The sequence below is a fragment of the Fundulus heteroclitus genome, chromosome 22, assembly GCF_011125445.2.
Source record: "Fundulus heteroclitus isolate FHET01 chromosome 22, MU-UCD_Fhet_4.1, whole genome shotgun sequence".
In the NCBI taxonomy this organism is placed as follows: Eukaryota; Metazoa; Chordata; class Actinopteri; order Cyprinodontiformes; family Fundulidae; genus Fundulus; species Fundulus heteroclitus.
The window spans coordinates 21,398,971-21,420,217 of NC_046382.1; the positions used below are offsets into that span (position 1 = coordinate 21,398,971).

The 21,247-nt window shown below is 44.2% G+C and overlaps 1 protein-coding gene and 1 non-coding gene across 2 annotated transcripts; both read right to left on the reverse strand.

Moving 5' to 3' along the window:
- Positions 1-6,600: 6,600 nt before the first annotated feature.
- pprc1 (PPARG related coactivator 1) lies at positions 6,601-19,739 on the reverse strand. The gene is made up of 14 exons (XM_012880493.3): positions 19,567-19,739; positions 17,787-17,873; positions 17,548-17,691; positions 16,409-16,486; positions 14,316-16,317; positions 12,873-12,926; positions 10,968-11,028; positions 10,695-10,762; positions 9,914-10,604; positions 9,624-9,827; positions 9,457-9,535; positions 9,241-9,362; positions 8,812-8,963; positions 6,601-7,023 (listed from the first exon to the last, which is right to left on the reverse strand). Exons 1-14 carry the CDS (start codon positions 19,648-19,650, stop codon positions 6,926-6,928), a joined length of 3,924 nt encoding a protein of 1,307 aa, XP_012735947.3. The 5' UTR covers positions 19,651-19,739; the 3' UTR covers positions 6,601-6,925.
- Positions 9,035-9,174, reverse strand: LOC118557255. The gene has a single exon (XR_004927752.1). It is a non-coding gene; the product is annotated as a small nucleolar RNA SNORA50 (small nucleolar RNA).
- Positions 19,740-21,247: the final 1,508 nt, after the last annotated feature.

Here is a 21,247-nt window from a genome sequence, read left to right on the forward strand (position 1 = left end):
TGCGCATGCTCACGAGACTAGCTCAAACCGGTCAAAACCGGATCTGGGTGACAAAACAGAGCAGAGCGTTTAGAGTGAACACTTCTTCACTGCAGACGCCATTGTTACTGTTGACTGCTTTGCTCGTACTTAAGCGATATTGCAATTAGTTTATAAAAGTTGTTAGTTTAGAAGGTTACGTTATATTTTTGGCAGTTGATAGCCTACATACTGATAGGAAAAAAACAACAACACAATGTTAAAATTAATCTAAAACTAAAACCACAAGTTCTAAAACCAAGAATTTGTGTTTATGTTCAATTGTTGTGTAAAGTACACATCAATTGAGCCTTTTAAAGAGGCCCCTTACATTCATATTTCTGTTGCATGATACAGTGGCAATTCAATTTTATTTAAATAGCGCCAATTCATGAAACATGTCATCTCGAGGCACTTTACAAAGTCAATTTTAATCATATACAGTTTGGTCAAAAATTTCCTATATAAGGGAACCAGTTGATTGCTTCAAAGTCTTGACAAGCAGCAATCACTCCTGGAGAAGTGTAGAGCTACAGGGAGAATCGTCTGCATTGTCCATGGCTTTGCAGCAATCCCTCATACTGAGCAATGACATGAGAGTGGAAAGAAAAACCACCCATTAGCAGGAAGGAAAAACCTCCGGCAGAACCAGGCTCAGTGTGAACGGTCATCTGCCTCGACCGACTGGGGGTTACAGAAGACAGAGCAGAGACACAACAAGACGGACAAAAACCACAGAAGCACACATTGATCAGTAATCTGTTCTACATTAGATGGTAATAGCGGGTGAGCCGTCTTTCCTGGATGATGTCACAGCTAACAGAAGGACAGACCAGGTGTACCTACTATGAAGAAAAAGAGAGAGAGCAAAAAGTTAAAAGCTGAAATGACAACAGTCATTTCAATGTAATGCAATGCAAAACTGGAGAACAAGAGAAATCAGTAGAGTGAGAAAAATAGGCCCTGATGTCCTCCAGTAGCCTAAGCCTATAGCAGCATAACTATAGAGGTAGCTCAGGGTAACATGAGCCACTCTAGTTATAAGCTTTGTCAAAAAGGAAAGTTTTAAGATTAGTCTTAAAAGTAGACGGGGTGTCTGCCTCACGGACCAAAACTGGGAGTTGGTTCCACAGGAGAGGAGCCTGATAGCTAAAGGTTTTGCCTCCCATTCTACTTTTAGAGACTCTAGGAACCACCAGCAGACCTGCAGTCTGAGAGCGAAGTGCTCTGTTAGGAACATACGGGGTAATCAGAGCTCTGATATATGATGGAGATTGATTATTGAGAGCTTTATATGTCTTGGTCGAAAATAACACCAAGATTTTTTACTTTATTACCAGAGGCCAAGTTAATGCCATCCAGATTATTTCAGCAATGAAATAACTGCTGGTTTATACTCTTGGACAAGTGAAGGCACAACCTTTTTGTGCTGTAGCCTTCATCTGTAGGTGTAAATCACCAGCTTTATCATGATAAAATGGTATATCAAGCTGTTTAGATGATGATAGGATATTTGGCGATATCACAAAATCTGTTACAATTTCTGATCAATATGACGCAACATCATCTGCCCATCTACTGTTATCTACATTGATGTCAACACACAACAAAAATTATTTGACATTTTTTATTTTTAAGCTGTTACATGTATCAGGCATTTAAATCATAAACAGCATTCTTACAATTATTAAACAATATATCACCTGTTAGCTAGTCTTCTGCCTGAATTGCGACATAAAGGTGTCTAAAAAATTAAGATATGGATCAATATTTTCACTTTGCATCAATCATCTTCGATATATTGTTAATAATTATCCCATTTTCACACTTTCTTAGAAATAGCCTTTAGAGAGACAAATAACAGAAAACGCAAGTGGTAGTATAAGAAACCTTTTAACAGCAATTCCCCACCCATTTGAATGTTTTGTTCTAAAGACTTGTTTCTGTTTTACTTTAGGATCTTTTGATAGTACTTTTGCTACAGTGGCCCTCAGACACTAAACAAATCATATTACCTGATCATAATGTTGAGAGTGGAGGCCACTCAGTTGCAGTAAACTTGAACATGTTCATCAGCAGAAATACTCAAAAGCCCATCAGTTGAGTCAAAAATGCTGCCAAGAAAATGTCCTCCCACACCATTACACCAGCAGCCTTAATTGTTGATACAAGGCAGGATGATTCACTGTTTCATATGGTTTACACCATATTCTGACCCATAAAAAATGCCCCAGCTGAAATGGGACCAGAACCAGGGACCTTTTCCAGAACTATTGATAAATTTTCATAAGCCCATGTTGCATCAAGATTTAATGCATTTTGCATTTAGATTTCATGTATGACATACATTAATTGGAAAAAGTGAACTATTGCCTTTATCACCTTGAACATCTCCAAAACTAACAATTTTGTCCACACAATTACCTGGACATTTCCAAGTCCTTTGTTTTAGACCAGTGTCTTTAAACCTGAAATGCTTATGTATGAAACTCTCATCTGACACCAACAAAGCCACCTTAAGTACCCCCTCCCCCCCTGTTTCCGAGAATTGGATTGGATGCTGGGAAGGTGTCTTCACCACATCTTGATAGTGACATGGATTGAGTTTCTACCGTGCAAAAGGCCTGTTTGTGTCACAATCTAAAAGTTCTTAAAGCTATAGTTGGTAGTCCTGTTCAGAAACACTGTTATACTGGGTGAAATGCTTCTTCCATCCTGACAGTACAATACATGTATTCAGAAAAAAGAGGGTTAAAAAAAATATCTCTGTGGGAACTGCAGGCCTGTAAAAAATCTGACCAATCACAGCCATTTGCACCAAATAACAGGATTTTGGTCCTGCTCTCACCACTGATCTCTATTTATTCACTGGATTGCGCATTGGCCGTATATAATACACGTCGCTGTGAAGCCACCAGCCGCCATATTGGTACTCCCTGTTTTCCTCCAGTTACTAGGGAATATGTGCGCTACAGCATTAAACAATGATGATTTTCTCATGTTGTGGGGGGGCTTAAAACTTTTAAAATATCAAATGCCATATACTTTAATGTTATGTACTAAAACTATCAAGTACTGAGAAAGTCATGTGCTAAAATATTTTGCATGATATATATATATATATATATATATATACACACACACATATAAACATGCAAAATATTTCAGCACCTAATATCCTAGTAGATAGTGTTAGTACATCCACTGACTGTAGAATTACCTGTGAAACGTTTTCACACAGCCAGAAAACTGCTTGTTGTTGCAACCAAATCCTATGGGAGTGAGAGTAGGGAGTAGCAAGATGGCGGCCAGTGACTTCAGTTTTGTTATTGGAGGACAATGTAGAAAAATAAGTTGTTGCTTCCTTTAAAAAAAGAGATATGTGAGGGTTTAGTCATACTAACTTTGCATTTGTGTATATAAAACTTGGCCAACAGTAACAAAAGATTACATAAGAAAAAAAATGGTCAGAAAGTTCTTTTTTATATTTTGTGATTCCAAATAATACATCCTTAAAGTAGAGTTCAAATTTGTCATAAATATTGTCCAGAATGAAGCTACAAATACCTTGCCATAAATGCCTGGTGTGTTCACAAGACCAAAAAAGGTGAGGACAGACTCAGAGTAAATGTAGCAGAAAGTGCAATTGGTATCAATGTCCTTTTTATATTTAATCAAAAATGATTTTACTGGAAAACAGCGATGGATGATCTTAAAGGAAAGCTCTTTAACCTTGTTCACTAGTAAATATTTATTAAAAATAAATAAAATTAAATAGAGACCAGTGCTCTCACCCCCCACCCCCAAGTTTCAGGGGTATCGCCTTATCTATTGGTTGTCCCACACGCCAATCATTCTAACATGTTCACGTAATGCAAGCGTTCATGCAAGTTCCTCGTTAGGCTTCGCGTGCTGGTTGCACATGCGCACTTCTAGTGTTTTTGTATTCAGCCGTTCATCATAGCTGCGCTGCTCTCCCCGTATACTTTGAACATGGCTGAGAGTCACTAACCTGACAACAGCCAGCTGCATGTATCGCTCCGCCTAGCTCCACTCACATACATCTGGGACACGGCTGATTGAAAGTGATTTCCCCAACCAAATTTTTGGTCTGGCCAATCAGGACGCAGGGCGGGTGTTTCATGGATGTGACGTAGTGGAGAAGCCACCGTGAGATTCCAACAACAATGGCGGCTCGCATCGAGGAAGCAAGCGTTAGCATTGATGCTGCTATTTCTTCCGTGTTGTCCAATCTACCTAATATTGTTTCATTAAAAGAACATCAGAGAACGGCTCTTAAGGCTTTTGTTGGTGGAAACCATGTTTTCACCCTTCTCCCGACCGGATTTGGCAAGTTTTGTTTTCCGGGGCGCGGACGCGCAACGCGGACGCGCAACGCGGACGCGTCCCCGGAGCGGTTAGCGGTTAGCGCGAACCATATAAGGAGGCCTTTAGTCCTCGACGCGGTCGGCCCGGGATCGACTCCGACCCGCGGCGCTTTGCCGCCTGTCTTCCCCCCTCTTCCTGTCAGCTCACTGTCAATAAAAGGTGTGCCACTACAGTGTGTCCCGCAGGAATTTGCTTATGCGAGGCGGACCGGCTCGCGGAGCGGGGGGGGAGGGACGACACGTTTTCCGCGGCCGCCTCGCCAAGATAGCGCTGCGGGAAACCCTGCACTAGAGCCGCAAACACATAAAAAAAAAAAAAAAAAAAAAAAAAGGGGGGTTTTTCCTGCGTCGGTCTCATCAGCGTCACGGGTTAGCTTCGGTGTGAGTGGTTGAAATAGCACGTCGATAAAGATGACAGACAAGTGGCTTATCCAATCATATGCAAGGAGTTTTGATAAGGCCCAGCCTTCAGTAAAGGCAATCCCTATGGCCGTGTCCCAGATGTATGTGAGTGAAGCTAGGCGGAGCGATACATGCAGCTGGCTGTTGTCAGGTTAGAAGAACACTCCCTGGGGATCAAATCCTTCTCTAGCCAGCAGCATTATAAAGTTATGAGTTACTTCCACCTCACTAGACATGCTCCTCTGAAAGGTGATGCTGTTCTGTGTGTTTTTTGGAGGTGATGGAGATGAAATGGAGATTGCCAAGGCTGGTTGCACATCTTGTTTTGGTCTACAGACTAGTCAAGCCCCACCTAGTTCCACCATTATCACTTATTGCTCCTTTAAATGTAGAGTCTGCCATTTTTCCAGAAGTTTTCCCAAGTGCCTTTTTGAATAACTGAGCATCCCCCAGACTCTTACCTGCTGTTCTGCTCCTACGAGGGATTGCATGGAAAAAAACTCCCAAATCCACTCTGGTCTTCTTTCCACTGAGGCCTTCCTCTTCTCATAAACATGAACGCGGTTCACTTCTTGTGACTCTCTAACCTGACAACAGCCAGCTGCATGTATCGCTCCGCCTAGCTTCACTCACATACATCTGGGACACGGCCATAGGGATTGCCTTTACTGAAGGCTGGGCCTTATCAAAACTCCTTGCATATGATTGGATAAGCCACTTGTCTGTCATCTTTATCGACGTGCTATTTCAACCACTCACACCGAAGCTAACCCGTGACGCTGATGAGACCGACGCAGGAAAAACCCCCCTTTTTTTTTTTTTTTTTTTTTTTTTATGTGTTTGCGGCTCTAGTGCAGGGTTTCCCGCAGCGCTATCTTGGCGAGGCGGCCGCGGAAAACGTGTCGTCCCTCCCCCCCCGCTCCGCGAGCCGGTCCGCCTCGCATAAGCAAATTCCTGCGGGACACACTGTAGTGGCACACCTTTTATTGACAGTGAGCTGACAGGAAGAGGGGGGAAGACAGGCGGCAAAGCGCCGCGGGTCGGAGTCGATCCCGGGCCGACCGCGTCGAGGACTAAAGGCCTCCTTATATGGTTCGCGCTAACCGCTAACCGCTCCGGGGACGCGTCCGCGTTGCGCGTCCGCGTTGCGCGTCCGCGCCCCGGAAAACAAAACTTGCCAAATCCGGTCGGGAGAAGGGTGAAAACATGGTTTCCACCAACAAAAGCCTTAAGAGCCGTTCTCTGATGTTCTTTTAATGAAACAATATTAGGTAGATTGGACAACACGGAAGAAATAGCAGCATCAATGCTAACGCTTGCTTCCTCGATGCGAGCCGCCATTGTTGTTGGAATCTCACGGTGGCTTCTCCACTACGTCACATCCATGAAACACCCGCCCTGCGTCCTGATTGGCCAGACCAAAAATTTGGTTGGGGAAATCACTTTCAATCAGCCGTGTCCCAGATGTATGTGAGTGGAGCTAGGCGGAGCGATACATGCAGCTGGCTGTTGTCAGGTTAGTGTTCTTCGCCATTTTGTGCCTGGCGGTGGCATTTTACAGGCAGGGAGGGGCTTAGCCTTGACTGACAGCAGTTCAGGCGGCCAGCCCGGCTATGTAAACACTGGAGACCAACAGAGAGACTGTGTGCGATGTCACACCATATTCCATCTAAAGATATATTTAGTTCTTCACAAAACAATTTTTTGTTTCAACTGAAATATTTCGCTTATTGCAAAGCAAAACAACAAAGCAACTTCGAACTAGTGTAAAGTCAAACATGACACCAAAACCTTTGTTTTGCTTTTTTATTCAAGCTCGTATTACATGTAAACGCATTACATGCTCTTCAAAAAAATAAGGAAGCTCTTCTCATTTTCTAACCTTTAGAATTATTCAACTCCATACAATTTAAATTTCATCGTACATTTAAATAAACTTAAAAAAAGAAATCTTTTCCCACTGTTTTTTTTTTTAACTTCTTTTTAAAGTTTCATTAAAAATTCTCACTTCAATAGAAGGTGTTAGCTTGGAGAAACAACCAAATGGTAAAAACATTGTTGCAGGTGCAGAGCCACCGGTCGACTGAGGTATGCGGCTTCCTGGTGCAGACCTCCTGTTACCTCTTCAGATTCTGCTGAGCCTGCTTCAGTAAAGTGTCGAAGTCTAGTGCATGATTGCTTTTTGTAGGCAACGGCTCATACTCTCTACTTGAATCTAAAAGAGGAGGAAAGGGAAATGTATCAGAAGACAGCACATCAACATTTCCAAGATGGGTATTCATCTAAAAACAACAGCAGAAGTGAAACATTTACAAGTTATCCCATATGCTGTAGATCCAAATCAATCTCAATTTCTGTTAAGTTCAATGTACTTTTTTTTTTTTTTTTTTTTTTAATGTCAAGCCATCTACAGGAGCATCTCTATGAATTCCAAAAAAAGTAAAAAAACAAAGCAACTGGACTTGTTTTTCGTAGTTTGAAGACGTTTTGCTTCCTCTCCAGGAAGCTTTCTCAATTCAAAAAGTCTGGAGTAATGATGAGTACCAAGCTTTATACTACTGCCAGCAAAGGCCTTGTAATGGCTTAGATAACATGCAAATTCAACCGAATAAGTCCAGTTGCTTTGTTTGTTTGTTTTTTTTACTTTTTTTTGGAATGACCATGACCTGGATGACTGAGAATCTTCACCAGCATATCTCAATGAATTCAGATATCAACCATATACTTCAAAAAGTGAAACTCCTATAGACTCATCACAAATTGATGAGGTTGAAGTGCTTATTGTTATTTTTGATTATGGCTTAGAACTATTGTAATCCCAAAATTGAGTTCCTCAGCAAACCCAAAAATTATTTAAGACTAGGGTAGGACACAAAATGTCCTCACTGAAGAAGATTTCTGTGTTGAGGGCTGCAACTAAGCATATTAATAGAAAGTTGAGAGGAAGGAAGTGCGGTAGAAAGTAGAACTCATTCAAGAGCTTAAGTGAGATCCACAAGGGTTGGATTCTAGTTGAAGCGGCTGCTTAAAGAGCCACTAGACACAGACTAGGTCCAGGTAACCAGCGGTCATGTTGCTTGTGTTAAGCCAATCCTGAACCAGAGAATGTGAAAAGAGTCTAACCAGGACTTAGGAAAGATAAAACATGACTGGTCTAAAGTAACCTTTTAAAAAGAAAGCAAATCTTGCATGGAGAGCAGAGAAGCACACCATCAGAGTGGCCTGAGGTCCAGGGAAGCTTCCGGAGTTGGTAAATAATTAAAGAGCCATGTCACCTTCTACTGTCTGAAGTCGGTACAGCCGTCTACCTGGATATTAAGCAGCACTTTGTGCTTCTCACTGCCCACACGCTTTATGGAGACGCTGATTTCATGATCCAGTAGAACCTGGTACCGTCTACCTACCAAAACCCCCAATACCTGCTTTAACGACAATAATTTAATAATTATTAATTATAAATGTATTTATTTATCAAATTTTATTTATTTAATTATTAATTTAATTTAATCATTATTAAATTATAATAATTCAATATTAATATTAATAATAATATTTACAATATTAAATTATTATAATTTAATATTATTAATAATAATAACAACAACAATAATAATAATAATTAGCTCACTGTGACTGAGCAAACAAATCTGAACCAGAGGTTTTATACCGTACATAAACAGCCTTTGGTGTGATACCACTAAAGTAACAGTTTTGACTTTTGCAATGTTTTCATTTCTTGAAAAATGTATTTCATGGTTTTTAATGAACTGTATGCTGGTCATCCAAATTAAAAATAAAAGTACTTGACATACTGCTGTATTCAAACTATGCACAAGTTTCACCTTTTGGATTGAATCAGGGAAATAAATCCACTTCTATTTTACTGAAAGACACGGGCAGCGACAACAAGAAATCGTACGACTCCTGTTTAATGTTCTGCAGGACAACATAAAGACTTGACACCCAATGTGATCCTGCGCAGGAAACCTCGGAGCATGCTCACCCAAGTCAGCATAGCTGGACCGACAGAACTGTCTCCTCCCACCAAAACAGAGATCAAAGGGAAGCTCGTCAGGCTTGCGCAGCTTGCTGCCGTTTTCAATGGCTGTAAACGCATCCTTGGTGTTGTAATAGGTCACAAACCCATAGTTGTCCCTGTGAAAGATGGAAACAGGTCAGCGATTCATCTTCAGCTTTCACGGTGTCTAAACGAGGCCGTTATTATCTAATGTAGCCTGCATTTAAAAAGGCGACCCGGGGATGTTGCCAGGAGGCCCCAGTTATGAGCAAGCTTACGTTTGCTGTAGCACTGTAGCTTGGCCAAGGAGGTCATGGACAAGACCCGCCAGGTTCAAAGACAGTGCAGTTTATAAACATTAAGGGAAGAACCTATATTTATGCGCCGGTTCCATCCGCCTGGGAGGAAACTCACCCATGTTCTCTAAAGTGCAGGGTACATTCCTCAATTTCACCAAAATAAGAAAAGCGCTCCCTGAGCTCTCTTAGGGTCATGCTTGCCCGAATTCTGCCAACATAAACAACCCGCCTTTCCTCCTAAAAAAACAAAACAAAAACAAATAAATCATATTAGTAACACGTCGACCATTTTAATTCGGATAAGAAATCTCTAATTTCACTCTGAGCTTACAATGGCTTTCTCCTTGCGCCTCTTCGTCTCCTCCAGGTTCACCCGCGTGCCGTTAAGGTTTCTAGGCCCGTATGAGGGGCTGAAGAAGAAGGAAGCCATTTTTAAAGTTACCGCAATGCTCCATTAAAACGATGCATGTCCACATAGAAACGCTAGCGTTGGAATACCTGTGCAGCCCCCTGCTTCTACTCCACTGAGCTCGTCTTTCAGGGGACAGAGACCGCGACCTAGAACGGCTCCAGGACCCAGAGCGAGACGAGGAATAGGAGTACCTCCTCCTCCTCGGTGGAGACCGGGACAAAGATGGAGACGAGCGCGGGGAGGATCGGGACGAGGAGCTGCGGCTGCTGTCGGAGTTGCGGTGCCGATACCTACGGAGCAAAAAGCAGAGATGGGTGTGAGGGGAGTGTGAAAAAGCCGGCTGAGAAAGGGTGCACCGCCGGACCAAAGGACGAACCTTTTCTTTGCTGGCGATTTGGACCTGGACCGAGATCTAGAGGAGTAGGAGTCTGAGCAGCTGGACGTCGGGCTGGGGGAGCGGTAAAATCTTTTTCTTGACCGCCCCCGGGTTCTTTCCTCGGGGCTGCATCTGGGACTGGGGGATCGAGAAGCGACGCATCGACGGTAGGACCTCCCTGCCGGCCCTCTCCTGGGGCTTGCTGCACACTCCTGCCGGGATGGAGAAGCACCAGGAGTCTCCGTGGCAGCGCCTTCCGCCGGCTCGTCTTCGCCCTTCTTCTCGGCCGCAACGGTCTGGGCTTTGAACGGGATCGCAGGATCTGCAGCAGACCGGGGAGATGCTGCCGAGGGAGCTGGAGGCGTCGGGCTCAGAGGGTGCTGCTTGAGGGGCTTAATGGTGACGCCGGATTGCTGCTTGACGTTCCGGTGCTTGCCTGCCTCGCCTGGCGCCGCGCTTTTACTGACGAGGCAGTAGTCGTGATCCATGCAAGCCAGGTCCAGGGAGACGGGGGCGGCGGCAGGAGTGGCTTTACTACGGACCCTGACTAAGGGCAGAGGCTGGGCGTCTATCTGGATCACCTTGGAGGGGCTGGGCTTGGAAGCTTCACAGGGATTGGTCTTTCCCACAAGAGCCAAAGGGGTCAGAGGTTTCCACATCTGGGTGGGAGGAGCAGCTTTGGGAACCAGAGCTAAAGAGAGAAAACAAAAAAAAAAAAGGATCAATAAGCTTACTGCTTTTTAAATTAGTTTTATTTAAAACAATGGATTACAAACGTTACCTGCAGCATGTGAGGCATCAGCAGCTCTTACACTCGCCGTGACAGCTTTCTGCTGAACCAACGCAGTTCTGCAAGGTAAGCAGAGCGGGTTAGACCTTCGGTTAATGCTGCTCACATGGTCCTCCGACGCAATTTAGGCATCAGGACTGACATGTTTGGGTTTTTTTGTTTGTTTTGCGGTAGGTCTTGGCTAAAGGTGAATTCGGGTCACCTCCACACACTAGCATTCAGTCAGTAACCCAGAGCAGCGTCAGGGGCTGTAGGGTAACTCACCTCGAGTTTCCTACAGCTGCTGCTCTACCAGAGACCTCCGGCACACATTTCTCCTGTTTTGCTAAAGGAAGAGGGAACAAGGACACGAAGGTGTCAACGCAGGGGACCAACAGCAAGAGACGTTATTGGGAACAAAAAACAAAGAAAAAAAAGCAATATTATGCAGTTAAAACAGTCAGTATGAAGTAGTGTGGCTTTAGATCATTTATTTTCTTCAAAGCAAGGTTTGTGAAATGTAAACAACATTTTGAAACTCTGTAGCAGTGGTCAATATTCCAGGGTGCTTGCTCTTTTTCCAAATTAAAATTCCAGACTTTTTTAAAACTGATATTTTTTCTTCCCAAGACCGTAACTTTATGTACTTGTATACTTGTGTGCCTACTGCCTACTTCATTGGTTGAGATTGTACAAACTGTTTATTAGAAATGTTAATTTTTATAGGCTAGTATTTATTGAACAAATGCATTATTCACAGTAAATTATGCTTTTACTGATGAAAACGTTTCAAAACATGAAAATAACAAGTACATGAATTTCACATCAAACAAGTGTTTGATGCCATTAGGCTAATACAGTACGTGACCAGTTAGTAAAATTATAGTTTTATAGTCTACCTTCCTATTTCTCATTTCACAATGCCTTTGAGCATACTGTAAAATTCTACTATACATTTTTTCCCATACTTTATTAAGACTTTCACACAAAATTCAAGACTGGTCTGGAAAACAGTGTTTCAAAATTCCATACTTATTAAGACTTTCAAGACTTGCGCAAGCACCCTGATATTCACAGTTACCGATTAGACCCATCACTACTATGAAGGAGTACTAAGGATCTTAATGGTTATGGTTTAAAAATCACTGAAGTGTTGCATCATCTGTGGTAATACACTGGCTGACGTTGGCCGGCTGCACCACCCTGCCTCGTCGGCCGCTCGGGAGTCCGCCTGGATCGTTTCCAAACGACCGTGAGACCCGGGAAGCACAGGAACCCGCCATGTCCGATGCTTTTCTACAACCCTCAGCCTGAACTGAGACAGTCGGGTCACAGCTGGGCTGGCAGGCTGAAGCAGCCAGCAACGTCAGCCAGTCTAACTCCCACACAGCAACACTGCGGCCATTTCCCAACATGCACTGCATCCCACTGGTTTAATTCCTAAAAATCTGACTGCGGGTAAAGAAACTAGCCAACTAATAATCCAAACTAGATTTAAAATGGCACATATAACTGTACTCAGTCTAAAATATTTCAACAGCAGTGTGAATAATCATTTTCTGGGTCCATCTAGTTATTTGCTGTTAATAAATACTGGGACGTGGGAACCCCCTCCCGACCCTGCCTTGCTCCTGACTGGACCGGCAGCACGTTCTCTGTAGCCTCGCCGGTTGTTTCTGAGCTGCTGCCCCTCGTGTATCCGGTCCCCGAACAAAGACAGCAGGACGGGAGTTAAATGGATCTGCAGACGAGGCAGAATTCCTGCGGTAGAGAACGCAGGAGCCCCCCCTGCAGATCCGTCCCTCCAGTAAATCGATCCGGTCACAACTGCTCACGAATCTCAATCTTTTACATTACAAAACCCTAAGATCAGATATAGCACTCACTCCATTTATCACATTTGTTTGGCTTATCTGATTGGCCTGTGTTGATCAATCTAATATGACGTCCCCCCTTTTCGCTGTCCGGCTACTGACTGCTGACCAAATATGGTGCTGCAGTGCCGTGAACTTGTGAGAAATAACCCTCTGGCTGCCTTTAGCTTGACATTAAAATAAAACTGTGACTCACTGGGGTACTGGCCATTACAGCCACCTAAAAGCAGACTTGTGGCGTGGGAGTAAGTAGTTTAAAAAGGTGAAATAAAGAGAGAGTGGGCGCAGACAGCAGTACATCGGGAGTGATGATTACCTTGGGTCTTCTCAAATTGCTCCAGTAAGCTGGTCAGATCGGCAGCTTCAATACCTTAAAAGACACAAAAGTTAGACTCATAACTACAGTGTAACCAAGCAAAGCATGACTGAGCTCTCCAACGTGTCCGAATGGTTTGCGGTTATACGAGACGAAGAAAGACGCCTACAGATGCACCGAGAAACTGGCCATAGGAACGGAACGGGACGATTTTCAGCTTAACGAGCCGATAGGAAACTCGTAAACCATCTTCTTATTAACGACCTAACCACATGGAAGCACTACCAGGCAGACTTCCACAATATTACGGAACATTATGCGCTATGCGAAAAATGCTATCAAATGTTGCCATAACTACGTGAAATAGTTGGGTGTCAATTAGGGGAGTAAATCACCAGCTTTATCACGACACGATGTTATATGAATTAGTTTGGATGACGGTACGAGACTTGTCGATGTCACAAAGTCTGTAACGATACGATTTCGATTAAATTCGATTCACAAGTCTGTGATTGATAATGTGAAATTGCCCATCTAACACAATTATTTACACTGATAAACTCATTTAAAACCCAAATACGATTTGACCATTTTGTTTCTAAGCCGTTACATGTTCCAGGCTTTTAAATCAAAAACAGCATTCTTCTAATTCTAAAATAATAGATCACCTGATAATTGTCATGCCACGTGAATTTAAAAATAAAGGCGCATCTTAAAAAGACAAAAGGGATTGTAATTGTTTCATTTATGAAACATGGATGTTTCGGTAACGTCTTTCTGCGGTAACGTCTTTCTGCTTTTGGATCATAACAAACAGCTATAATCCTAAAGATAAGTAGTCTATCCAGTTACATAATGTTTAATGTCCTTAAAACATTAATAATGTCCATCTCAAACAAGTTTTAATCAGAAGGTTGCCTCTGTTTGTAACGTGTTGGCAAAGGAACAATTTATCTGTAGTTTCTCATCAACTTTACCTTCCCAAACTTTTTATGTTGCATTAAACAACAAAATGTAACCAAACATATCATGGGCACTAAAATGCTGGGGTGACTAAATAATCCGCTAACAGGTATTACATCCCAGGTGATTCTGATAAATCTGCCATATATTTTGCAGCCCTGCTACCAGGAACAATCAGCCTTTTATGAAACATGACATACTGGGGATCGTTAGCTGCCTTTAGGAATTATCGGACGCACAGCTCTTCCCAAAGGAGTTCACACAGACTGGCGATGTACTATTGTTAGCTAGCTGCGCTAATCTCTTATACATAATAAGTTTAAAATGTCGACTAATCAGTTGCGCCTCTGAGTTTAATATAGATAATAAATGACCACTGGTGTTAGGAAGATTACTGTTCATAAAGATAAATACGTCCAAAATCGGCAACATATTTAATAAAGTATTCTGAAATGTACACCATGAAGCACCCAAACTCACCCATTTCTCTAGTAAACGACTCTATCAGCTCCTGCGTGCCACTCTTTGCCCGCTGGAGTTTGGTGGCTGTAGGGCTCTGTTTAGATTCAACCACAGCAGGAGGGTTTGTGCGGCCGTGGGACGCCAAAGAGAAGGCGGCGCATAGTCGGATTCTTTGTTCTTTGGCTGTGAGCTCGGGGGACTTTGTACAGGATGGGAGCGGATCACCTATTGAGGTAGGCACAGGGACCACAGGCGTCTTCTGGGGAACAACAGCTGGACCGGGGAGCGATCCAGAAGCAGCAGTGGGTTTGTGTACATCTGTAGTGGTTTCTGGGCAGATTCTAGTGTCCTGGATAGACTTTGGATCGATGGGTTGGGCTTCAACCTTCCTTCCTGGATCAGGGGGGCAACACACCCCGTGTGCAGAAGACGCCACTGGGACTGAAGGCTTTATGGATGCGGGAGGAGCAGAGCTCTGAGGCACACGCGGTTCTGTAGGCTCGGCGGCGGGCTGTGGATGTGCGGCTGAAATCTTTGCTGAGTCGGGGGAAGCAGCTGGGGGCTTTGGGGGTAGTTTGGAAGAGTCCTGTGTTTGCTGGGGCTTAGAGGCGGGAACAGCGGCTGAAGCTTTGCTGGACGACGAGATCATGTAGGCCGGGGGCTGCAGTAGGGCCTCGGGGGTGGGGGGTGCACACGGCCCCCTCGGCTGCCAGGCAGGTTTGATCTCCTCCGCTTCTTTCTTTGCCGCCTGGGGGCTGGCACGCCTGGGGTCTCTGGGGTTGGGGTCAGGCAGGTGGGGTATAGGGGGAAGCTCTTTTGGCAGCTCTGGAAGGCTGGGCCACTTGGTGACGCTCGCGTCTTGTTTCTCCACCGGAGCGGGCTTTTTCTGCTGCCGGAGTCGCCTGTACTCCGCCAGGCTGAGGGACTTGGGCTTGGGCTCCGGGGCTGCAGGGGTAATGCTGATGGGCGGGGTAACATCTGGAGCCGGGGTAACATCTGGAGCCGCAGCAACCACAGCACCACCCGGGAGGGAAACGGAGGGAGCGGCCGGTGGGCTTTCCGGCTCTTCCTCTGGGGCCGGCTTACTTGGCGCCTCACCGGGCTGCTGGGGGCTCACGGCTGAGGCCGAACTTTTGGGCTTGCCCTCGTCGGCTGCCGCGGCTGGACTCGGTTTGGGTAACGCCGGCGGGACGAACCTCTCGTTCTTTTTGGGAAGCTGGGCCGCAGCGGCGTCTTCCTTCTTGGGTTTGCACCGCTTCACTTCGGGCTTTAGAAGCGGCCGAGCAGCGGTAGAAGAACCCTTTTGGCTTTTCTGCACCTTCTCCTTGACAGGAACCTTCTCCGGCTTCTTTTGACAATCCGCTTCCACCTTCCTCACAGCACCGCTCCTGAGGACCCTCCTTTCGACAAGCTCAGGCGGCTGCTGCTTCTTCTTCTTGTCGTCTTTCTTCTTCCTCCTTGAAGGGCTTGTTGTTTTTCTCTCCTTTTTACTCCTAACACCAACCTTTGCGTCTTTCTCTTCTGACCGTGTCGCTGGTGTAATGGAAGCGTTGCAGTTTCCTGCGACGGGAACGTCGTCTTCGTCGTCGACTACTATGTGCTCAGAACTGTCAGATAGCTCCCCTTCTGCTGCTTCTTTCCCCTCGTGCTCCGGAGGTGGCGGATGAAGAGCGTAGGAGAGATCCATGTTCGGGATGGCGAGGATGGGCTCTCCGTTCTCCCCCTGGTCCACGACCTCCAGCAGTATGCCCCCTTCGGGCAGCATCTGCTCCCCCTCCTCGTTCTCCACAGAGATGCCCATACAGTACGGGTGCATGTGCCTGACCAAATCCCCCAGGCTCACCGACAGACCGTCTTCCCCCTCGTGCTCCAGCATGACGGGGAGGGGCAGCTGCAGACCTTCCCAGCCGGGAACGCCCGGAGGAGACTCGTGCCTGTCGGGGCTCTGGGTGAAGGAGCCGTCCTCCTCTTCCTCCCCGTCGCTCCTCTGGACAGAGGTCGCCAGCATCCTGGACAGGCTCTGGGTACGGCGAAGGAAAACACCCGGTCAGACCTCTCATCTGGGTTCTGCAGCAGCTTGTGAAGGGTTTTAAGTGACGTGAGCAGCTTACCTTGCCAGCTGATAGAGGCCTGGTGCCACACAGCGAGTCTTTCTGGGGCGAACGGGACAGACAGAGCACCCTCCTGAGCTGGAGACAGAGGATAAGGACATTAACATCTGGATACGCCCCGGTACACAGGTGGTACCTTTGCCGTCTACACTGAAACAGGTACCAGCTTTATACATACAACAGGAGTATTCTGCTTTTTTAATAGAAAAACAAAGCTGAAACCGCACTACCAGTGTGTGATATCAGTGTTTTACTAGGCTATCGAGTGATATATATATAGTCTGTTATTATAGAATTGGCCCTGACTGGCATTCTGGGCTTTATGCAATTTTATGAGTTTTATTTTTTAAAAGCAATTATTTCTTAAATGTTACCCTGGAGGCATTTTATGAACATGGCAAAAATAATTGTCATAAGTTTGTAAAGGTATCTGTTGTGGCCATTCTTGGCAGTCTTTGAGGCTTTTATTTTGTCGATATCCATATAGTAATTCTATTTTATCGACCAAAATTAAGAAATATATTGTGATATTGTTTTTTTTTTTTGGCCATGTCGCCCATCCCTACTTTTAATGTAAATCTTTTCAAGAGAAACAAAGTGGTGATAGAAATCAGCGTTATTGCTGAAAACGACTGGGGTTAATGGCCTAAGCGCTTACCGGTCTAGACCAGGATGCTCTGATCAGCGCAATTCATTTAATATCCATTACAGCTGCACATTTCCCCAAGGCCTGGAGTGACTTTGCATAGGATCTGAACTATAATTACTATAAAACGATTAATGTTCCGACTTGATCAGATTTTTTTATTGCCTTTTTCCCTCACTCTGGACATATTGCTCTGGGCAGGGATTGCTCTCTGCAGACCAATGAAGCTGAAATAGCATTCTTGCTGTACAACTGGAAATTAATCTTCAGGCTTTGAAGACTTTTCCCATCTCCTAGTTTAATCATATTTCCATAAAGCCACTGCAGCACGCAGCAGATGTAACTCACTTGATGGGTCAAGTTTTAGACCCCACAGTGGAAATGCACCCAACAGTCAACCAGGATGAAACAAAAGATCCAGGGAAATGATCTCGGCTTTAAAATGTCGACTAAAAAAGGCCCCTTTAAAAGTGATATTCAGGCTTGTACTTACCGGTGAGTGCTCCCTGCCCTTGGACAGCAGGTCCGAGTCGGGCAGCGTGTCGAACGGCGACAGGTTCTCGTCGCCCACATTGTCAAGTATCTCCGTCAAAGCGGTCAGCAGCGTGGCCTCGCTGTCTTCGTCCAAGCCTTTAGTCTGAACAAACACACCGACAGCAACTTTAAGCAGGAGCTTTAAAAATAAAAGCCCGTGAAGCTTCTTTGGACGCAGGAGGTGAAAATGGGCCTTGCCTCTAATGTCGGCACGTCTTCAAAGATGGAAAGGAGGGAGGGGTCTACGCAGCTTTGGAGGTTTTCTTCGGAGATGAGCCCTGCAGCCTGGCGAAAATAATAAAAACATGATGATTCAGAGCATAAATATGCATCAGGTTATCGGTAACAAGACATGGTAAGATTTTAACGGTTATGACTTCAAAACCAATGCGGTTGTAATGGATTCAAGAAGATTTGTGAGATGCAAGGGAAAAAAGTCCTGGAGTGACCAGTATTTCCACCATAGCTTATCTGCTAAGATCAGCCTGTTGTAGCTGATCTCAGAATGGCAGGAAGGTGCAAGTCCTGTTTAGAGCCAACTTTAGACTAGACCGGTTTGCCCTTTTTTCTTCCTCTTTTTTCCCCTCATTGCTGTTCCTGTGTTTGCCACAGTCACACCCAAATTTCCCCACTGCGGGACAATAAAGGAATTCTTATTTAGGAATTTATTTTGCTTTTCTGTTTTAAATAAAATCAATTATATCATGCTGCAAAACCATCTTTAATCAAATTGCAAAAAAAAAAACACTTATGACACTGCTTCCTAACATATCTTACCAAACGGGTTTTAATTTAACCAGCCATTTAATTGCCACATTTATAAACGCATAAAAAAAAACAAGTCAGGTCTGTTGGTCGTTTAGACTAGACATAAATGCAGAAGAGAATCTCCCCTGACTCGTTTTAACCCATTGGCCTCCAACACCGACCCACGTGTTTCCATCTACGGCGCAGACATGTTTGAGCCTTCTCACTTTCCGTCTACAGGGAGGGAGTAAAACATGCGCAACCCACGTGTTCGCAGTACAACAAACCGGAGCAGGGCCCATCCGTGTCTCCGTTGTTATCACCTAAATCTGCAAGGCGAATCGCGTCATTTTCACATCTTATTCACAGAAATATTGCTGCACGACATGTTATTAAACTTTAGTCTGCGCAGGACGTCACGTGCGCGGACAACAGGATACAAAACCTGCACCCGCTCTCGTGCGCATGTGCGAATAAACATGTGGTTGTACATGCACTCAGAGGTGTTTGAATAAAAAAAAAACGACAGTCCGTGTGTTGGCTATCGTGTGACTAAGTTGGCTCCTGTCGTGTAAAATAAATAAGCTTCATGGCAGTGAGGAGACCTATGACACGTTGCTGCAATGCGCTGCTTGTCTGTCAAAGTCACAACACAGAATCCACAACACAAATCAAAAGATCACTTTCACACTCGCGTTATGATCAAAGGCGAACTCAGGTGGATTGTCTAGTTTTTAAACACCACGTGTTCTTAACTGTGGGCACCGTGAGAGAGAGAAAAAAAAGTCATTCAAGTGAGCTCCATGAAAAACATCCAACAGTAAATAAACCATGCGTAGTCATCCCAGATGAGCATTTAATAAGAACACGCAGCTGTCACATTGTCTATGATTACATAGATGCTTTTTTTAAATCAATGAAGCAGGAAGCCTGCTATCACTAGCAGAGCAGCCCAGTAACGCTTTCTGGTTCTGATCGGAACCAGGACAGCAGAAAACACCACCGTGGCCTAGCGTTGCATATAAAAACGCATCACACCGGCGTGTTAATGTCGCTAAAAACGGGACGGTAAATACCGATCCATGCAGCAATACAACGCGTCGATCCACGTGTCACTTTTCCACGCCAGCCTGCGCGGCCAACGCCACACAGTCCGCTCCCCAAAGACACGCAAAACCCCCCACCGCGGGTATCAAACGCCGGGAACCGACGCGTACAAGCTGTTCCTCACCTCGCCTAGTGTTTCCAGTTGGAAGAAATCCATATTGCACGCTGTTAATATCGTCTCCTCGGCTGCTCCCCACCGAGCCGCCATCTTGCATGCCCACTCCCTGCCGGGGCCTCGTTTCAGAATGAAAAAGTAGTGAATCAGAGGAGGAACAAGCAGCAAGCCGGTAGGAGACACGTGGTCCAGCATTCCCGGCAAAATGACGCAGGATGACGCGGAGGGGGGTCTGGCGTCGCGTGATGACGATTCTTTGTAGTTCTTTTAAATAAAACTACAATAAAAGTGTATTTAAATGATGTTGTAGCCCGATTATTTCTCACAATGAGGTTAAAAATATTTGCTTCAAATAGTAAGAACCAAGCAACAGGACTTTGTGATTGTATTGTGGTTTTCCATAGACCGTCCTGAATGCCATTTATAGTATCACAGGCAAAAATATTTACTTATTCAGAAGACTGTTTATTTATTTATTTTGTTAAATTCATAGCCTGGTTTGAAGAGAACCGCAAAAAACAGTGATTCAGTTTTCGATCCCATTCAAATCGGCATTCAAAAATCTGAAGTAAAGACAAAATCCTGTGGAGGGCAGCAATCATCTGCAGTTAGGAGCTGAATGATTCATTCCTCTTGGGAGATTTAGATTGAAAAGTATTTTCATTCAACCAAGATGTTTGAGTCTCACAGAAAATTAGAGTCGTCACTCAGATGATGAAGGAATGTAAGGAAGTATTAATGAAAAATGGTATGTCAAAAATTTATTAGACCTTTGTCAATAATCTATGGAAAAATCTATGTTGGCATCACAGCAACCAAACCCCTTTTATCACAGCTTCATATTATTGCTTTATTTAAGGTTTATTTTTTGATAGTGACCTAAAGTCTTTGAGGTTTGGAAAGCCTCCTTGCCATCACCCTAATCTTTAGCTCCCACCACATTTCTTTTAAACTAGATCAAAGTCAAGGACGTTTATACTGCTTCTAGTCCGAAAGAACATGTTGGTTAAATCAAAATATCACGTTAAACCTAACCCTTCCGGGAGAAGCAATACATTTGCTATTGACTGCATTCATCCCTACGCTGCTAGACACCAAGAATCATAAGATACAACCAGATTAATAAATATTTTGGGATAAACTGCCTTAGAAAAATTGCAATCCATCCATTTCTAGAGTTATCCATTGCAGTGTTTAGCCATGCCTCCCAAACGTAAGAAACCCACCCAAAAAAACAAATCAAATTTTGACTGCATTTGTACGTTTCATTGTCTTAAATAAAAAATATTTGCTAAAACAAACTGACTTTGAAATAAATGAGGCGTTAAAACTCAAATGGTTGCAATCAGTATGAGCAATTTCCTGGACTGACCTTTTCCCTCCAGAGATTCTCTGATCTTCGGCTCCCTTGAAATACTCCGCTAATCATTAGTTTTTAGTCTCAATAAAGTCTTAGTTCATTCAAAACGAATGTTTCAAAGCCTTAGCCTTTCAAATTACAGAGGTTTTTCTGACATTCTGTGTTGTTGAGTTTTTTTTTTTTTTTTTTTTCACATAAAGCCACCTGCAGCTGTGAAGAGTATGTTAAACTGCATTAACACACAACACCCACACTGAAACAGAATAATCCTGTTGGGGTTAATTTTGCTCTAAAGGACATTGATTTTTTTTTTTTTTTTTTATCATGGTA